Genomic DNA, 21,862 nt, shown 5'->3' on the forward strand with positions numbered 1-21,862 from the left:
TTGAGGCAAAAGTCTTTATCGCGCGGGAACCGTAAATTTTTCCGGGATATTATGTCCTTTCCCGCGACTCAAAGTATTTGTCTCCATACCAAATTTCAGTGAAATCGGTTCAGCGGTTTGGGCGTGAAAAGGTAACAGACAGACAGACATGCTTTAGCATTTATAACATTAGTATCGATGCACAGAATAGCCCACGGTTGAGATTTTGGATTATCTCAAGCAAACAAGACGTAAGCAACACCCTGTGATAAGCGATAACAGCATCTATATAACTGAGGGCCACCACTTGCTGATCAGCGAAAATGAAGGTGCTTATACTGAGGTAAGTTACATCATTTTGGATAAATGCGATCTTAAAACACTTTCTTCAAATTTGAATTCTGAAGATTCGATTTTGAATTTAGAATTATTTCATTTTATTTTTATTTCAAATTCTTCTATTTTGAATTTAGAATTATTTCATCATTTTATTTTCTTTGATAGCAACGTTTTTGACTGTGTTGTCAAGAGGTCAGAATTCAGATCGTGATAATATTTACTGTAATACCTAATAATAAAAAATAATTTTACTTCCTCATTGCGTCAATGAAATGTTATAATAACAATGGTTTTATTCTAATCTTCTTCTATAGAAAAGTGAGTTTACCGGAGACCCAATTCGCTACCCTTCCTTACCTCCCCTACCCTGTAATCCTATTCCCTCTTAAAAGGCCGGCAACGCACCAGCAGCTCTTCTGATGTTGCGTGTGTCCATGGGCGACGGAAGTTGCTTTCCATCAGCCTACCTAGCATACGCCAACGAGATATCTCACTCTACATGTTTTCTCGATGTTTGATGGTTTGTCTCTTCATCTCTATTCACCCTAGCATGGCAATAATTTTTTCTCGCGTAGATCTATCATCGAAATAACACATTTTTATAGAGTTTGGTCGAGATAATGTCGAGATTTTGACATTATGAGACGAGTAACTACTCGTCTCATAATGTCAAAATTTAATTATCTCGAGAGTGAGATATCTCGTTGGCGTATGCTAGGTAGGCAGGTGACCACTGATCTCCATTATACAAGTACGCTGGATCTATGATACCCACTTTTTTTGTGCCATTTGAAGCGGAATCAGCGCCCCCATTATTAGGACCGAGAACTAAATTTGACGTAACCATTGGTAACCATGTCTTTATTTTAATTCTCTATGGCTTAATCGTTCGAATTGTTTCGAACAGCTCATTTCTACGATATTAAACTTTTTAACCCCCGACAAAAAAGAGGGGTGTTATAAGTTTGACGTGCCTGTCTGTATGTCTGTATGTCTGTCTGTTTGTCTGTGTGTGTATCTGTCCGTGGCATCGTAGCATCCAAACGGGTGGACCGATTTTGATCTAGTTTTTTTGTTAATGCTGATATGATCGAGAGTGTTCTTAGCTATAATTCATCATCATCAGCCTGCTCAGTGCTGGACAATTAGTATTTATCTGGTTCATGAAAGGCCGTTAGCAACTTGTAGTCGTTTGATGGGTTTTATATTTCATTCTAGTTCATGACATTTGTGAATATACAATATACGTATACACATAATAATGGAAAGTTGACCTGATGCTGCAGCATCGCCTGGTAATCAATAGGATATCCAACTCCTCGCCAACTAAGAGGAGAGGTTTCGTGTTTGGGCGCATTTTAATTGCGACAACCAGTAAGAAGTAGATAAAGTATAAACAGTAAATATTTACATGCTGCTGCTGCAGCATCACCTGGATTCCATAGGAATCGAGCTTCGTATGAACCCAAAGTGGAGGTTTCATGTTTGGGCTCATATTAACGGCCTCATCGAAAAGGACATTGATAGATGGTAATCATGAGAATATGATTCTGTTGATAGGAATTATTCTGCACTATAACCAACACAAGTTTTAAAAGTACGAAATAAAATTAAATTAAGAAATTTAAAAAAAACCCCCGCCAAGACAACTTTAAAAAGTAATGAAATAATATTTACTGCCTTTAAGTTCAAATAATTCCTAACTTGTGTAAAGTAATATTTTAGTCCATAATTGTTGTCAAGGTGTGTCGGGGGACCGCTAATGTAGATGTTTAATTTCACATAACAAGTTTAAGGATCAATTCACAGCGATCTGAATCGGGATAGGTAATCAGCGACTTGGCGGTTGTAGTTTACTTGGCGGTCCCCCGACACACCGTGGCAACAATTATGGACTAAAATATTACTTTACACAAGTTAGGAATTATTTGAACTTAAAGGCAGTAAATATTATTTCATTACTTTTTAAAGTTGTCTTGGCGGGGGTTTTTTTAAATTTCTTAATTTAACTTTTATTGATAATATAGGCACTTAAAAATTTTATTTATTTTATTTTATTTATTTTTATTTGCACGGAAAACATACAGTGAAAAACATAAATTAAAATTAAAGCTGATTAATTTCTATGCACTATTAACATGCTTCCACATTTAGAAATCTAAACATTAACAAATTTGCTTTACATTTAGGTAGACAAGTATTTATAATTGATACAAAAACACGTTACAAAAGCATCATACGTTATCAATAATACAAATGTAGTGAAGCCAACAATCAATGACCAGCCTCAAACCAATTTTTATTAATTGACTTTCTGATGAATATGGCACTAATCTTATTATACCGTATTCACCACATATTTACCTTTGTTTTACCGATTTTTGATAAACAATAAAATTCAATAGTTGGAATTCAAGTTTTCGTTAGAAGCTTATCTTCAGTTTTGTTTTTAGTTTTTCGTAGTGCTAACTGCTAAAAATAAATGGATTATAGATAGGTACTGATACTCATCACGTTATCTACGTATGAAATCGTTGTTAATTTATTACGCCTATCTAAATTATGGAGAGGAAGTCTGTAATCTTTAATACAAATATGTAGCGTTTGTATTATTCAATTTAATATTTTTGTCCTAATGGTCGACATTATCTGAATCTGGAAACATTTCATCGATAATAGAAAAGTCAGTTGTACATCACTAGTATTAGTTCCAAATACTCCCACTACTGCTATCAGCGCCAATATGGCGACATGATGCCGACTTTCAAACGTCATTTTTACGTCAAATTTAGTTCCTATCCCTAATAATGGGGGAGCTGATTCCGCTTCAAATAGGCACAAAAAATAGCTGTCATTTCAAAGGGTATCATCAGTCCAGCGTACTTGTATAATGGAGGTCAGTGCAGGTGACCCGTTTGCTCGTTTGCCCCCATATTTCATTTAAAAAAAAATGATGAATTAACAAAGGATATCTGTCAGTTTGTCCGCGACAACTGTAAGCGTTTCTATTCTTGCTAAGCTCGTGCTAAGTCTACAGTACTATCTATTATTTTATTCCTCTGTTCTTAATTATTCTTCTCTTCCAGTATCCTGGCTCTGGGCTGCGCGGCGTCTCCTCGCCAGCAGCGGCGGTTCCCCGATGACTTCGTGTTCGGAACTGCTACTGCCTCATACCAGATCGAGGGTGGCTGGGATGCTGCAGGTATTGATGATGATGATGATGACGATTACAGAGCGAAGGATGAAGTTTATTTATTTATGTATTAATAAAGTATAACCACATCGCATACATTTCTTACTTAAAACTAAAATAATAATTTGTATTATATCTAATGCACACAACAACTACGGTGTTTCAGATATTTCTCACTTTAGCATAAATGGAAAATGTAAATGAAATCTTGAGAAAACTTAAAGAAAGCACCAAATAGCACGCTATTTGATTTCAATAATATTTTCCTAAAAACCTTTTGTACAACATGTTATTGTTAGTCCCAACTGTTGGTATGTAGAAAATTTGTTTCTATTCATAAAACATTTCATTTTATTTATAGACAAATCAGAGAACATCTGGGACCGTATGACCCACACCCAGCCACACGTTATCAAGGACCAAAGCAATGGCGACATCGCGGCTGACTCCTACCACAACTACAAACGAGACGTGGAGATGATGAGGGAATTGGGCCTGGACGCCTACAGATTCTCCCTATCCTGGGCCAGGATCCTGCCCAACGGCCTCGCCAACAAAGTCAGCGAAGATGGCGTAGCTTTCTACAACAACTACATCAACGAGATGGTCAAATACGGCATTGAACCCATGGTGACTCTATACCATTGGGATCTTCCCCAAAAACTTCAGAATTTGGGCGGTTTCATCAACCCAATGTTCCCGGAGTGGTTTGAGGATTACGCCAGAGTTGTTTACGAGAATTTCGGTGATAGAGTCAAGCTGTGGATCACTTTTAACGAGCCAAGAGAAATCTGCTACCAGGGATATGCCGTAGATACGAAAGCGCCTATCCTGAATATTACAGACGTGGGTGCGTACTACTGTGCTAAGAACCTAGTTCTGGCCCATGCTAGGGCCTACCATCTCTATGCTAACGAGTTCAAGCCAACTCAGAAAGGTGTGTGTGGTATTACCATTAGCTGCAACTGGTTTGGACCCTTGACTGACTCGGATGAAGACTTTTATGCTGCTGAAATTAAGAGGCAGGGTGAGGTATGTGGAATCTCTATTATGAATGGAAAGTGGTTGAATAACAATGGCAAATTAAAGTATATTGCTCTTGCCAAGACGTATTTGTAACTAATTGTAGAAGGCATCGCAAATTTTATGGCATTTAGCGAGGCAAATTCTACATTTTTGATTTGAACCATATTTTTATGTAAACATGACATTATATTTTGAGATCTAGACTGATGTTAGCTAATATATTAAGTAATAGCTTTTCAAATTTCCGAAATCCCAAAATTTCTTAATATCTTTTCACTTTCAGTGGGGACTATACGCTGAACCCATATTCTCCGAAGACGGAGGCTTCCCGAAGGAGCTCTCCGAGATCGTAGCGCGGAAGAGTGCTGAGCAGGGCTACCCGAGGTCCCGTATGCCAACATTCACTGAAGAGGAGAGGTTTCTAGCTCGTGGTGCTGCGGACTTCTTTGGAGTGAACCACTATACAGCTTACCTGGTGTCAGCTAATGAGTATAAGGGAGATTATGCTGTACCGTCCGTGCTGGATGACGTTGGTGTTGGCACTTTCGTTCCAGAGGAATGGCCGCGTGCTACCTCGCTATGGCTCACCGTAAGTCCTTATTCATTATTATAGCAAAGTAACAATATACAATATAAAATAAAATATGTAGGCGATATTTAGTTTATACTAATATTTCAGCATTTAACCACAAAGTTTAATCACAAAACATAGGGTGCATTTGCGTCAAGAGCGTTAATTTTGGCATACTCAACTAAACCAAAAAAAAAATCCTTTTTAGATGGCTCCTAACAGCATCTACAACACCCTCACCCATCTCCACAATAAATACAATGGTCCGGTCTTCTACATCACCGAAAACGGCTGGTCCACTCCTCCTGATGGAAGTTTGGATGATACTGACAGGATCACATACTATAGAGCAGCTCTCGAGAGTGTGCTGGACACTTTGGACGCTGGAGTCGACCTGAGAGGTTACATGGCCTGGAGTCTGATGGACAACTTCGAGTGGATGGAGGGTTATACGTAAGTCGATTTTCATGTTTATTAGAAACTAATAATTATTGAACAGCTATTTCTTATAAAGGCAAAAATCCTTTCAACAATGAATCCAATGAACCGTCACGACCAAGGCAAATCTAATTATACCTCTCAAGCTAAAATCTGACCAGCCGTTTAGGCCGTCAAAGACCATTTATATTACAGAAAAACATAAAAATGCAGTTTGCTAAGAGGTCTAAATAAGACAATTTTCTATTCTGCGATTGTTTTTCTGGAGTAATACCAAATGAATAAACCCAATTTCTTGCAGAGAGCGCTTCGGGTTGTACCAGGTAGACTTTGAGAGTCCAGAAAGGACTCGCACGCCCAGGAAATCCGCCTTCGTGTACAAGGAGGTGCTGAGGACCAGGGTGGTAGATCACGAATACGAACCTGACTCCAGGGTTATGACCATCGACGAGGGACACTAGACCAGAAGACTGATATTTATTAAACGAATTCTCAAGGTTTATGTTGTTATCTGTTTACCTGACGAGAGGCACTTAAGAGACAATGTAGGCTAAGTCCCCATTTCCTCCAATTTCTGGAATCAGTCTTGACTCTTGATTAAGATTTATAGTTATTCGCCCCTTCCCCCTTCTTCTTCTTTCACATGTGAGGTGAGGGGTGAGGGGGTCTCACAAATGTGACCACTTCACAATTCGTGTGTGCGTGTGAGGTGGTCACATTTGTGTGACGTCACCTCAATATTTAAAACTTCGCTATTCAATTCATTAAATTTTAAACTGTGATGCCACAAAACTTAGGACAAAGGAGAGGACTCCTTGTCAGATTTTTTTCGACACATTCCTACCCACCTCGCACCACGCAGAGCTAAGGGCTTTCGTGTCTATGAATAAAAAATATTATTATGCACTGTTCCATACTTAGCAATTTTTTTTTTATATGTTAATACAAACTATAAACTCACCAAACTTTTACGTTTGAAGGCGAAGGCGAAATAAATCCAGCCGATTTGTGTGAGCACAGTATAATATTTTTCAGGTTATAATTCAGTTCTATCTTAGAGCTTCCTCTTATCTAAACGAAAACGGCCAGATATAATTTCGTATCCACATTATGTATGTGGATATTAACATCATAATATATCATGCTCCGATTGCACATTGTCGTCCAAATAAATGACATGATGCTAAAATATACAAGGCAATAGGGAAGATGCGATATATATATTTTTTTTGACCACAAGTATAATAAAAAAATTAAAACACTGGAATTTACTGCAAAAAATATGTGGTTTAAAATTGTCAATTTAAATTTTGGCGCCAAAACGGATCTATAGTATGTATGATTCACTATTGTTTGACAATTATTGATAATAGCCTCACCTGATCGTAGTTACAGAGTAGACAGAATTATAGAGTGTGCCGGCTTAGAACTGATGTTGAAATTTTCTAAATTTGACGTATTATGACGAAAATCGTCGCTAGGGTTGTTATCTTGTTACCTCCGAATATAAAAGTATGACATATTCGCTGGACATGTTCCTCTTTGGTCGTATTGTTGTTTGTGTTTTGACTTTTGGTACATGCGATTAAAATTGTCAGAATCCAATTTTGAAATCTTTATTTTAGATATTTAAAAATAAATGATATCAGCCAGCGCGAGGCACATTCCGTTCATAATCCTAGTGAAACCCGCATAAACTTATAATATACTGTCGTATAGACCACCTGACAACCCGAAAATACGTGATCTGTCAATGTGTGCGTGTGCTAGTGATGTATATTTTACTATCGATAGTATAGTATTTTGTTATCGATAGTTTAGTCCGTTCGAGTTATTTTACCTCAGTTTCTATAAGAAATAAATAATATGCAACTTTGACAGATTTTGTATTTCAAATTAGGTTAGGTTTTCATCATAAATTTTAATTGGCAAAAAAGGTGAAGATTGAAAAGTAGATACACATTTTCGTCATTCGTCGGATATGTTATGACTTATGACATGAGGTTCTTATAGTGGTAAATAATATACACATAACACATTATAAAGTTACTTATTTATTACTCAGGTAAAAGCTATCTGGTAAATCAGCCGTTACATTGCTGCATTGAAAGTAAACGTTGAAAGTAAACAACACACATAATATATTATATTTTATTTTTAAATTAAATACATCGCATTAAATATCATAATACTTTTGGGAGTGCCTCCGCTGCCGGCGCCGGCTCCCAAAAATATCAGTAATGGGAACTACGGTAAGTATACTGCCGGCAGCCGAGATATAAAACAACGACTGCTGGCGCTGGCACTCAAAATGGGAGCCGGTGATAATGCGTAAAGCGCTAGGTTCCAGTGCCGATACACAAATTTGAAAAAGAAATTATAATTATAATCTCAATTTATATATTCCACTTGTAAAGGTGAAGGTTTGGTACCTATTTGGTCGGCTGTGGATATTTTAGTTTTTTGTGATGCATTTTCTTAGCTTAGCTTTACCTTAGCTATCTTTTTTCAGCTACCAGAAAGTAAGATTTTGCACCACAGCTACAGTTATAAACTCCGTGGTATACTTCCGAAGGTACTGAACAGAACTTCAGATTGCTTATACATGTTAGAGAGTTTCAGCGTTGTTTAAAGAAGCAAAGATACTGACTGCCATGGTGATCTATCAACGCACAGCCCAAACCACTGGACGGATCGAGCTGAAATTTGGCATGTAGGTAGATGATATGACGTAGGCATCCGCTAAGAAAGTATTTTGATCAATTCTACCTTCAAGGGGTTAAAATAGGGGATAAAAGTTTGTATATAATATAATAATACTACTTAACGCGAGCGAAGCCGCGGGCAAAACTCGTTAAGGGCAGGTTATTCCTAAATTAGCAGGTCGATGTCTGTCAGTGCGAATATCGACGTAAATGACATTAAAATAACATTCATATCAGCGCGCCTTGTACGGTGGCGGTTACGACCAATTTTATACGTGGGAGAGCCATGCTTCGGCACGAATGGGCCGGCTCAACCGGAGAAATACCACGTTCTCACAGAAAACCGGCGTGAAACAGCGCTTGCGCTGTGTTTCGCCGAGTGAGTGAGTTTACCGGAGGCCCAATCCCCTACCCTTATTCCCTTCCCCACCCTATTCCCTTCCCTTCCCTTCTCATCCCTACCCCTTATTACCCTATTCCCTCTTAAAAGGCCGGCAACGCGCCTGCAGTTCTTCTGATGCTGCGAGTGTCCATGGGCGACGGAAGTTGCTTTCCATCAGGTGACCCGTTTGCTCGTTTGCCCGCTTATATCATAAAAACAAAAAAAACGACGCTCTCCGCGTCCATGATAGGGCGAAATAGGAGAAAAAACCTTTGTACTTAGATAAAAAATATTATAACTAAACATGTATCCAATCATTTCCCTGTAAAATTTTAATAGTATTCGAACTGTCCAAATTTTTTTTTATTGAGTCCCTGTAAGTCCTATAAAACTCAAAATGTTTTTAAAATCGAGGTTGTTTCGGATTTTTTTATCGAGTAAAATAAATTACTTACCTACCTGTATTGTGTATCTAACCAAAAAAGTCACTAGTTAAAAGATGTATCTAAACATGTATATATTTTTCAGTTTTTTCGAATGACGCTTTCTTTAAAAATTACTCATTCTAGAAACGTGAATTTGGAATAACCTGCCCTTAATATTATAAATGTAAAAGTGTCTCTGTCTGTCTGTCGTTTTCACCGTTTCACGTCTAAGCTGCTGAAACGCAAATTTCAGCAAAATAATTATTTCGGTGTGAAGATACTTTGAGTCCCGGAAAACGACATTGAATACTTTTTATCCCAAAAAATGCACGTTTTTCGCGCGATAAACGAGTTTAAGCGCAACGCTTATGAGGCCAGTCTGAGATCAGCTGAGTCCCAGAGACAAGAGTTGAAAAAAATATGATAAATTCAATATTTTTTTACAAAATATAGGCATAGTCCTAATGTCGTTGAAACTAAGGTCGAATTTCGACCATTGGGCGATCTCTAGTTATTATTAAAAGGGCATTCCACGTTGCCGACATATTATTAGGCAGCCTGAAAAACACGTCATAGTACAATGATATTCTATGTTACTAACGTAACTAGATTGGAAGTTTACGGTAGCAACGCGTTGCCACTTCGAAGATGCCTGCAGGCATATCTCACATACATAATGGCATAACGAATATATGACTTGACATTGTCTTTTGAACAAAAAAGTGGTTACGCATTTCTGAGAATCTTTTGTAAGACATTGCTACTCTAGTATTTTAGAAACTCATTGTCATAGTACATGACATTATCAGATATAATGATATGTAATAATATTATAATAATATGTACCATCGAGGAAGTTGATTCCTATGCAATTGACAGACCAACGTTATTTGGTCGAATGACGAATATGTCAATTCAATGTTAATTCTGATCTGTCAGCTGGGTTTGACGTAACGCGACCTAGCGACCTAACTACATAGGTCCCCGATTTGCATAGGAACCAATTTCTCTGATAGTACCTATACAGAAAAAAATATTCACAGGCAGATGACTGACGAGTATTTGTAAGTAAAATAGTTTAAATTGGTGATTTCTAGTGCATCTTTATTTATAGTGAATCCAGCAATCTAGGACGATGACTGACAGTGGTTTTGTTCGAGATGCCTGAAATAAATGGTAAAATATTTGCAATGAATTTTTTTGTTGCGTCGACCCAACGCAATGTAAAAATATGGCCTTACCACCTTGTTTCAAATTCACCTACTTATCTAAATAAATAAATAAAAGTTTATTTGACCCAATACGACATTACAGTACTCACAATAATTCACATCAACAATTTTTATACAAACATTAAAACATAACAATACAACATGAAATAAAACCGGACACAATAACAAAACAATGAGAAAACAACAATAAATATAACTTGAAATGGAATGGTAGGTAGTGCAATGCCTTATGTGCCAAAAAGGACACCACTCAGGCGTAACTCTGTAGCGAGCAACTGTAGCGAGTAATCTATTGAAGATAATATTATTGTTTACATATCTCTTTGTGTTCTTCCCAGTGATAATAATAGGAGGATAATAATATCTGTTCTAGGTCTGTCAGGGCCCATGGTGGGTTTCCCCTGCGCAACAAAAAAAAGGTCTGCCATGTCCTAAATTACCTTCGCCGGTCAAGCACGACAAAAATCCTAAACATTTGACCGAAATATGGTTATTTCCCCGGAAACCTCTTAAAGATTATTTACTATTACGTCTTGCCAATTTTGCTAAAGATAATTCTTTTTTTTGAACAAGAATTCGTAAAAATCTGACTAACTCAAGTTCTTTAAATCGTAATTGATTTTGATCAGAGAAGAAACCGTTAGTACGCTTAACGAGTTTTTATCATTCGTTTGTTGCTGCTTGAATAAAAAGCTGGACTCAATAAAATGTCAGGTTTCCACCCGGATACTGTTCAAAAACCCGGCAGGACGGTTCCCGGGCGCCTCGAACTTCAGGAAAATCCGGACGGATAGCGCCCTAATATGTACAGATATTATGACGCAGATCTCCGTCACTCAATCTGATATCATCAACAGATAAATACACAAACACTTGAACTTCGATGTCCTTCGGAGTATATTAATACCCTTGACAAAGTAGCCTATCTTTCGATTTGCATAATGTTAAGGGCCGTGTACGTGCTATGTATTAAAATTTTAAGACTCTATCCCCTATTTAAAAACAGGCGCTAAAGTAGTTAACGAAATAAACAACGGACGTCCCATTACATATCCTTGTGGGACACCCTTGAAAAGAATATAGTACTTAATTGAATCGGTAATGATTGTAGAAAAACTTGCTTAAGTAATTAACTATTAGCTATTTATTTAAAATGCAGCTAATATAATATCAAGTTGAATCATAGTAAAAGACAGGGTGTTGCGCAAGGTCGTTTGATGGAACCTCAATAATTGTATGCATACAGAAGTGGAAGAAAATTCAAACCTACATAATATTAATTATACTCATTAGTTGAACTGTAGCAAAAATCTTCTATATGATAATGCTTTTAATAATATAATTTATTATAAGAACTCTATTTAATGCTTTGTTTAATCCTACGCGACCAAGCGACTGCGAAGCGGGAGCGTCAAGTTGTCGAATGGTTTTAAAATAGAAGCCTAGATAACTTGAAGATGTACACTTCAAAACCATAAAGCTAATATACCTAACGGAATAGAGCAACAATCTCGAGCTGTCAAACGAAACCGAAATTGGTTTACATCTGTGTGTAAAAATATGTGTACGTATACACTTACACAAGCATGATTAAACATGATTTCTATGAGATTAAATTGTCACGTGCCGATTGGACGTCAAAAAAAGAGTGCTGCTGTCATGTATCACACGTCTCCTTTTATCACGCAGTGTTACTGATAGTGACATCTCGCTTGCTCAGGCCTTTGTTTCTCTATTCCGCTAGGTATATTAACTTTATGTTCAAAACACACATTTGACAACCTGACGCGACTTGACGCTCCCGCTTCGCAGTCGCTTGGTCGCGTTGGTTTGAACAAAGCAAGCATAATATGCTAAACGACGAAAACAGCTTCTCTGTTTTCTTTGAATGCTAAAAACGGTCTGATTTAATTTGATAAGAGAAGAAACTAATTACCCTAAGAGCGAAGAGGAATGACATAAAAATTATTTATAATCTTTATAGTTCTATTAACTTCTGACCTACATCGATTACTCAATATTATATTATTATGATGTATACTTAACTGCGTTTTATTTCCAATATTAGCTGTCCAACGTCAAGCACCAAGTGAGGACAAGGCCATTTTCTAGTGCTAGTGTTTTGATATACAAAATGTAACAAAACAAAGTGATAATCTTTACTTAATACTATAAAGCTGAAGAGTTTATTCTGTTCTGAGAGTTTATTTGTTTGTTCGATTGATTGAACGCGCTTATCTAACTACTGGTCCGATTTGAAAAATTATTTCAGTGTCAGATAGCCCATTTATCAAGGAAGGCTTTATGTATAGCCATATTATATTCTTAACCCATCAATCTTCAAGTGGCAGCAGGCTGTGCTAAGATCAATTGGAATGAAGAAACAGAGGAAAATGTGGAAAAACTTGGTAAATTATGTGAAATTGATCATTATCTTAAGAACTACTAGACCAATGTTTATGTTTTTTGGCACACATAAAGAATAGACCACATGAACCTACGAATAATGTACGGTTTCCATTAAATTCCTAAATTACGCGGTCGAAACCGCGCGGAACATCTAGTAATCTTTACAAATACATCTATCTTCCATCTATACTTATCTTATACATAAAAATGGATTTTCAAATGTGTTAGTCGCGCTAAAACTCGAAAACGGCTGAACGGATTGGGCTGATTTTAGTCTTAAAATATTCGTAGAAGTTCAGGGAAGGTTTTAAAGTGACACGAAGTACACCGGGACAGCTAGTCTTATATATAAAAATGGATTTTCAAATGTGTTAGTCGCGCTAAAACTCGAAAACGGCTGAACGGATTGGGCTGATTTTAGTCTTAAAATATTCGTAGAAGTCCAGGGAAGGTTTTAAAGTGACACGAAGTTCACCGGGACAGCTAGTAAGTTATAAATAATTATAAAGCTGAAGAGTTTGTTTGTTTCAACGCGCTAATCTCAGGATCTACTGGTCCGATTTGATTCAGTGTTAGATAGCTCATTTATTCAGCAAGGCATAATAGAAGCGAAGAAACAGAGGAACGTATAAAAAAAACGGTGAAAATTATTTGAAAGTGTTTACTGGAACAATTTTCATGTTATTTGGCAAAGATAAAAAGTGAAGGATCATAGGAAATTTTTATAGGCTATTTTGTCTGTGAAATTCCTAATTTACGAGGGCGAAGCCGCGCGGAACGTCTAGTAAATTATAAAGCGAAAGATTTTGTTTGTTTGAATGTTCTAGTCGCAGGAACTACTGGTTCTAATTGAAAAATTATTTTTGTGTTGAAAAATCCATTTATATAGGATTTAAGGCTATATTTTGGCACCACGCCAAATTTTTATGTTCAAAACATTGAAAAAATGAATGCGCTTGGTTATTTTAAAACAACCATTGTATAAGAACTAGATGACTCGGACAAACGTACATTTTTCCGGGGTATTATGTCCTTTTTTTATGAAATAAGGGGGCAAAGGAGCAAACGGGTCACCTGGTAGAAAGCAACTTCCGTCGCCCATGGACACTCGAAGCATCAGAAGAGCTGCAGGTGCGTTGCCGGCCTTTTAAGAGGGAATAGGGTAATAGGGGAGGGTAGGAAAGGGAAGGAAGTAGGGGAGGGAAGGGAATAGGGGAGGGTAGGGAAGGGAATAGGGTAGGGGATTGGGCCTCCGGTAAATTCACTCACTCGGCGAAACACAGCGCAAGCGCTGTTTCACGCCAGTTTTCTGTAAGCCCGTGGTATTTATCCGGTCTAGCCGGCCCATTCGTGCCGAAGCATGGCTCTCCCACGTCCACGCCGGTTTTCTGTGAGCCCGTGGTATTTCTCCGGTCGAGCCGGCCCATTCGTGCCGAAGCATGGCTCTCCCACGTCCAAGTCCTTTCCCGCGACTCAAAGTATCTCCATACCAAATTTCAGCGAAATCGGTTCAGCGGTTTGGGCGAAAAGAGGTAACATACAGACACACTTTCGCATAATACATAATATTAGTAAGTATATGTATAGAATAGCCAACGGTCGAGATTTTGAATTATCTCAAGCACGGAGCTCTTAGTATTAGCTCCGTGATCTCAAGCTAACCTGAAGACGTAAGCCACACCCTGTGATAAGCGATAACAGCCTCTATATAACTGATAGGGCCACCACTTGCTGATCAGTGAAAATGAAGGTGCTTATTCTGAGGTAAGTTTACATCATTTTGGATAAATGCGATCTCATAACACTTGAACTCATTTTCTTCACATTTTCTAATTTAAAATCAGAAGGTTCGATTTTGAATTTTGAATTATTTCATTATTATTTTTTTATTTGAAATTCTTCTATTTCGAATTCAGAATTATTTTCTGGGATTTCAAAAAGGCAAAAATTAGTTATTTTGCATCAGTTCTAATTTTTTTTTTTATGAAATAAGGGGGCAAACGAGCAAACGGGTCACCTGATGGAAAGCAACTTCCGTCGCCCATGGACACTCGCAGCATCAGAAGAGCTGCAAGTGCGTTGCCGGCCTTTTAAGAGGGAATAGGGTAATAGGGGAGGGTAGGGAAGGGAAGGGAAGGGAATAGTTGAGGGTAGGGAAGGGAATAGGGTAGGGGTTAGGGGATTGGGCCTCCGGTAAACTCACTCACTCGGCGAAACACAGCGCAAGTGCTGTTTCACGCCGGTTTTCTAACGCCCGCACTCACTTATGTACTAGGGTATGACATAAAATGCATGGAGCTTATTACTTATATCAAAATCTTCATTACACTTAAGTTCATAAAGTTAAGTAAAACATAGAGAACTAATTTAATTAATAATAAAGACGAAGTATATAATAAAAGTAAAGTCTAAAGAGATGGTAATTTTAAAATAATCTAAATATTCGTCGTCGACGCAACGTCTTTGCGGTCAGCGCAGACAGAAAGGAGTGCAGCGGAGAGGATTTTATTAACGCACTTGAAAATAAACTTTAAAATTATGACACTAAAGTGCATAAATGTTTGAAACTTACAAGAAATGCTCGCGCGTCCTCGATAATACGCGGGAATTCGTTATCGCACTTTAGTCGAATAATTTTAAAGTTTATTTCCAAGTGCGTCAATAAAATCCTCTCCGCTGCGCTCCTTTCTGTCTGCGCTGACCCTAAGAGGTCAATTCAGATCGTGATAATATTTACTATATGGTCAATATAATAATAAAAAATAATAATTTTACTTCCTGATTACGTCAGTTAAATGATATATTCAAATTCAAATTCTTTACATACAATAATATACAATAATATAAAAGTTAGTTAGCGTACATCACCTCGTCTAATCCCATGCTAAGTAAAAACTTGTGTTTTGGCAATCAGACAACGGATGCACGCCGAACAATTTTATCCTATTGTATATTATTTACACATTCACACACACAATCACACTACACTTTATCACGTAAAGTCTCTTTCGTTTAAGTAATAATAATGATAAAGTCGTCTTGTTTGTCTTTTGTCTTCTACGTATTATTTTTTTTAATTTTTTGCAAATTGTTCTTTTCGCCAGGCTATTTCGCAGTTGGCATCATTATAGATTTAGGGTCTGTTTCACCAGTCACCACTTCCTGATAAAGTGCCGAATAGGCTATCCACAAATTTTTTGACAGATTCTCCATACTACATCCGTCAAGTTGATAAGTTGATATCAAGCCTATTCGGCACTTATCAGGAAGTGGTAAAACAGGCCCTTAACATTCAAAATGTAGCTTTTAACATACCCCGTGATCAAGCCTAAATGCGGACGGTCAGAATCCTTCCTTGTGGACCTTCTGCTGACTTCAAATCCTGATGGCTACCTGACATCCGTAACCGCACCACTTGGTTCATCGGATCATTGCCTTGTTAGGAGTTCTGTGCCACTTACGACGGTGTTACGACAGCGTGCTGTTAAAGTTACCAGATTGGAATGGGATGCGGTCGTTTTTTGCATCCTATCCTTGGGTGTCCCTCAGGGCTGTGTGCTATCGCCTATCCTATTCATACTGCATATCAATGACATGTTACAGACCAACGGCATTCATTGCTATGCCGATGATAGTACAGGTGATGCTGTATATACCGGCTCCCCCAATATTTCTCGGCTAAATACCATTGAGAGTCCAAACGAACTTGTGTCTAAAATAGAGAATTCATTGGAAATATAAGGTGAGGCCAAACAACGAGCGTAATTTTGTAAGTCGTGAGTCGCAGAATTTCGGTCGCGTAAATATTTTTTCAATACAAATCAAGAATCACAAAATTACCCTCATGTGAATGAAGTAGATTTTTTTATAAAACTAAATGCAGCAGAATTTCTGCCAACAGAAATTCTGCGACTCACAACTCACAAATTATGATCGTTTGGCTTCAGCCTTAGAGTAGATAGGACTGGATATTCCGCAATAATATATAACCGTGGCATTCAAATCACATCAAAAGAGCACTCAAGTGCACTTCTGAAAATATTTGTTTCAAATTTATTCAGAAATAGAACAATTTTAATTTTAATTTATTAATTTTCTTCCACTTTTCATCTTCAATTCTTCCACTTCTACTATTATTCTATTCCTCTATTTCTAATTCTTCTATTCCAGTATCCTGGCTCTGGGCTGCGCGGCGTCTCCTCGCCAGCAGCGGCGATTCCCCGATGACTTCCTGTTCGGAACCGCCACTGCGTCTTACCAGATCGAGGGTGGCTGGGATGCCGCAGGTATGGATGATGATGATGATTATTACATGGCGAAAGAAGGAAATACGAATGCTTCTTAAATTACTAATGATAAGTATATAGCATAGAGTAATAAGTATGTCTGGTCATTGTATATAGTAAGATTTTATCCTATAATGGCAATTGGCAAATTGTGTTTACTTCTAGATGAAAATGCTAGTGACTAGTATTTTCTTGTGAAACGTGACGTATAAATTCTATAATTTTGTTTAATTCACCGGGCTGTTTTCAAAATTGGTGGCTGCTATCGTAACGAATTATAAAACACTTAATTTCGTTTATAGACAAAGGGGAAAACATCTGGGACCGCATGACCCACACCCTACCGCACGTCATCAAGGACCAAAGCAACGGCGATATTGCTGCTGACTCCTACCACAACTACAAACGCGACGTGGAGATGATGAGGGAATTGGGCCTGGACGCCTACAGATTCTCCCTATCCTGGGCCAGAATCCTACCCAACGGCCTCGCCAACAAAGTCAGCGAAGATGGCGTAGCTTTCTACAACAACTACATCAACGAGATGATCAAATACGGCATCGAACCCATGGTGACTCTATACCATTGGGATCTTCCCCAAAAACTCCAGGATCTAGGTGGCTTTATCAACCCAATGTTCCCGGAATGGTTTGAGGATTACGCCAGAGTTGTGTACGAGAATTTCGGTGATAGAGTCAAGCTGTGGATCACTTTTAACGAGCCAAGAGAAATCTGCTACGAGGGATATGCCGCAGATACGAAAGCGCCTCTCCTGAATGCCACAGACGTTGGAGTGTACTATTGTGCTAAGAACCTAGTTCTGGCCCATGCTAGGGCCTACCATCTCTATGCTAATGAGTTCAAGCCAACCCAACAGGGTACGTGTGGTATTACCATTAGCTGCAACTGGTTTGGACCCTTGACTGATTCGGAGGAAGACTTTTATGCTGCTGAAATTAAGAGGCAATCTGAGGTATGTGGAACCTAGTTTATGAATGGAAAATGTTTGAATAGCAATGGCAAATTATGCTCAGTATATTGCTCATTGCCAAGATGGTTTCGATACTAATTTCATTAATATAAGGCATCGCAAATTACATGCCATTACGACCTAGGACCCAGATTTAATTATTTCAATTTACATATTATTTTGAGATCTAGCCTACTGTTAGCTAAAAAATTCATAGGTACAATATAACTGAAATCCCAAAGATTCCAAAGTTTCTTTAAATCTTTGCACTTTTCAGTGGGGTCTATACGCTGAGCCCATATTCTCCGAAGACGGAGGCTTCCCGAAGGAGCTCTCCGAGATCGTAGCACGGAAGAGCGCTGAGCAGGGCTACCCGAAGTCCCGTATGCCTGCGTTCACTGAAGAGGAGAGGCTTCTAGCTCGCGGGGCTGCTGACTTCTTTGGAGTGAACCATTATACATCTTTACTGGTGTCAGCTAATGAGTATAAGGAAGATTATGCTGTACCGTCCATGCTGGATGACATTGATGTTGGCACTTTCGTCCCAGAGGAATGGCCGCGTTCTGCCTCGCAATGGCTGACCGTAAGTCTTTATTTATTATTATAGCAGAGTATAATATTATTAAATGTTACTCGTAAACATTTAGTTTAAACTAATACTAACGACCCGCTCCGCTGACACACGGGTATAAAATATATAGCCACTGAATGGAAAAAATATTAAAATCGATAGCCTATGATCCTTCACGTGGTCTACTTCTTATCTGTGCCAAATAACATGAAAATTGCTCCAGTAGTTCGCGAGATAAGCCCTTTCAAATAATATCCTCCGTTTTTTCCACATTCCCCTGTAAGTCTTAGCGTAATAAAAATAATTAATAGCATTCCTCAATAAATGGGCTATCTAACACTGAAAGAATTTTTCAAATCGGACCAGTTGTTCCTGAGATTAGCACGTTCAAGTTAGCCCTTTCAAATAAATTTCTCAGTGTTTTCCACATTTTCCTCTATTTCTTCGCTCGTATTAATTTTAGCGTGATAAAATATAGCCTATAGCCTTCCTCGATAAATGGGCTGTCTAACACTGAAAGAATCATCAAAATCCGTTGCGTAGTTTTAAAGATTACGAGTAAAGGGAACAAAGGGACATGAGGGGAAAAAAGTGACTTTGTTTTATAATATTATGTATATAGATATAGATTTAAGCATTTAATCACAAAGTTTTGAATTTATTAAAACAGCAAATAGCAATAGTATAATTTGTATCAAGAGCATCTTATTTTAGTGTAATCAACTAGAATAATCCTTTTTAGATGGCTCCCAACAGCATCTACAATGCCTTCACTCATCTCCACAATAAATACAACGGTCCGGTATTCTACCTCACCGAGAATGGCTGGTCCAGTCCCCCTGAAGCTGGGTTGGAAGATGATGACAGGATAACATACTATAGAGCAGCTCTCGAGAGTGTGTTGGACACATTGGACGCTGGAGTCGACCTGAGAGGTTACATGGCCTGGAGTCTGATGGACAACTTCGAGTGGATGGAGGGTTATACGTAAGTAGATCTTCGTGTTTATTAGAAACTAATAATTATTAAACAGCTATTTCATATAAGGACAAAAATCCTTACAACAATGAATCCAATGAACCGTCACGACCAAGGCAAATCTAATTATACTAAAATCTGACCAGCCGTTTAGGCCGTCAAAGACCACTTATATTATAGAACAACATAAAAATGCAGTTTGCTAAGAGGTCTAAATAAGACAATTTTCTATCCTGCGATTGTTTTTCTGGGGCAATACCAAATGAATAAACCCAATTTCTTGCAGAGAGCGCTTCGGGTTGTACCAGGTAGACTTTGAGAGTCCAGAAAGGACTCGCACGCCCAGGAAATCCGCCTTCGTGTACAAGGAGGTGCTGAGGACCAGGGTGGTAGATCACGAATACGAACCTGACTCCAGGGTTATGACCCTCGACGAGGGACACTAGACCAGAAGACTGATATTTATTAAAAGAATTCTCAAGGTTAATGTTGTTATCTGTTTACCTGACGAGAGGCAATTTTTTTTTTTAAGTATTTATTCCATTATTTTACAACATTATGTCCTTATCCTAAAAACCGCCAAACTGCATTTCAGTTTGTTGGAGATAATGTAGGCTTAGTCCCCATTTCCTCCAATTTCTGGAATCAGTCTTGACTCTTGATTAAGATTTATGGTTATTCGCCCCTTCCCTCTTCTTCTTCTTTCACATGTGAGGTGAGGGGTGAGGGGGTCTCACAAATGTGACCACTTCACAATTCGTGTGTGCGTGTGAGGTGGTCACATTTGTGTGACGTCACCTCAATATTTAAAACTTCGCTATTCAATTCATTAAATTTTAAACTGTGATGCCACAAAACTTAGGACAAAGGAGAGGACTCCTTGTCAGATTTTTTTCGACACATTCCTACCCACCTCGCACCACGCAGAGCTAAGGGCTTTCGTGTCTATGAATAAAAAATATTATTATGCACTGTTCCATACTTAGCAAATTTTTTTTTTATTTCTTTCACAAAATACAATTTTTTATATGTTAATACAAACTATAAACTCACCAAACTTTTACGTTTGAAGGCGAAGGCGAAATAAATCCAGCCGATTTGTGTGAGCACAGTATAATATTTTTCAGGTTATAATTCTGTTCTATCTTAGAGCTTCCTCTTATCTAAACGAAAACGGCCAGATATAATTTCGTATCCACATTATGTATGTGGATATTAACATCATAATATATCATGCTCCGATTGCACATTGTCGTCCAAATAAATGACATGATGCTAAAATATACAAGGCAATAGGGAAGATGCGATATAATATATATTTTTTTGACCACAAGTATAATAAAAAAATTAAAACACTGGAATTTACTGCAAAAAATATGTGGTTTAAAATTGTCAATTTAAATTTTGGCGCCAAAACGGAGCTATAGTATGTAGGTATGATTCACTACTGTTTGACAATTATTGATAATAGCCTCACCTGATCGTAGAATACAGAGTAGACAGAATTATATAGTATGCCGACTTAGAACTGATGTTGAAATTTTCTAAATTTGACGTATTATGACGAAAATCGTCGCTAGGGTTGTTAACTTGTTACCTACGAATATAAAACTATGACATATTCGCTGGACGTGTTCCTCTTTGGTCGTATTGTTGTTTGTGTTTTGACTTTTGGTACATGCGATTAAAATTGTCAGAATCCAATTTTGAAATCTTTATTTTAAATATTTAAAAATAAATGATAAGTATCAGCCAGCGCGAGGCACATTCCGTTCATAATCCTAGTGAAACCCGCATAAACTTATAATATACTGTCGTATAGACCACCTGACAACCCGAAAATGCGTGATCTGTCAATGTGTGCGTCTGCTAGTGATGTATATTTTACTATCGATAGTATAGTAGGTATTTTGCTATCGATAGTTTAGTCCGTTCGAGTTATTTTACCTCAGTTTCTATAAGAAATAAATAATATGCAACTTTGACAGATTTTGTATTTCAAATTAGGTTAGGTTTTCATCATAAATTTTAATTGGCAAAAAAGGTGACGATTGAAAAGTAGATACACATTTTCGTTTGGAATGATTTTTCAATCGTCATTCGTCGGATATGTTATGACTTATGACATGAGGTTCTTATAGGGGTAAATAATATACACATAACACATTATAAAGTTACTTATTTATTACTCAGGTAAAATCTATCTGGTAAATCAGCCCTTACATTGCTGCATTGAAAGTAAACGTTGAAAGTAAACAACACACATAGTATATTATATTTTATTCTTAAATTAATATCACAATAATACATATCATTAAATATCATAATACTTTTGGGAGTGCCTCCGCTGCCGGCGCC

The 21,862-nt window shown here is 37.7% G+C and overlaps 1 protein-coding gene across 1 annotated transcript; it reads left to right on the forward strand.

The window, feature by feature from the left end:
- Nucleotides 1-200: 200 nt before the first annotated feature.
- Nucleotides 201-19,950, forward strand: LOC121737888 (lactase-phlorizin hydrolase-like). Its single transcript, XM_042129621.1, has 12 exons — nt 201-322; nt 3,405-3,520; nt 3,873-4,543; nt 4,821-5,126; nt 5,317-5,561; nt 5,848-6,005; nt 14,439-14,463; nt 16,870-16,985; nt 17,288-17,958; nt 18,233-18,538; nt 19,269-19,513; nt 19,791-19,950. The coding sequence occupies exons 1-12, from the start codon at nt 303-305 to the stop codon at nt 19,948-19,950; spliced, it is 3,039 nt and encodes a 1,012-aa protein (XP_041985555.1). The 5' UTR covers nt 201-302.
- Nucleotides 19,951-21,862: the final 1,912 nt, after the last annotated feature.

The sequence above is a fragment of the Aricia agestis genome, chromosome 21, assembly GCF_905147365.1.
Source record: "Aricia agestis chromosome 21, ilAriAges1.1, whole genome shotgun sequence".
Lineage (NCBI taxonomy): Eukaryota > Metazoa > Arthropoda > Insecta > Lepidoptera > Lycaenidae > Aricia > Aricia agestis.

Bases quoted from the DNA above. Each gene is read 5' to 3' on its own strand.
- LOC121737888 (XM_042129621.1), top strand. From the start codon at position 303: ATGAAGGTGCTTATACTGAG. The intron at 5,127-5,316 runs GTAAGTCCTTAT...AATCCTTTTTAG, and splicing joins CTACCTCGCTATGGCTCACC to ATGGCTCCTAACAGCATCTA. The intron at 17,959-18,232 runs GTATGTGGAACC...TGCACTTTTCAG, and splicing joins AAATTAAGAGGCAATCTGAG to TGGGGTCTATACGCTGAGCC.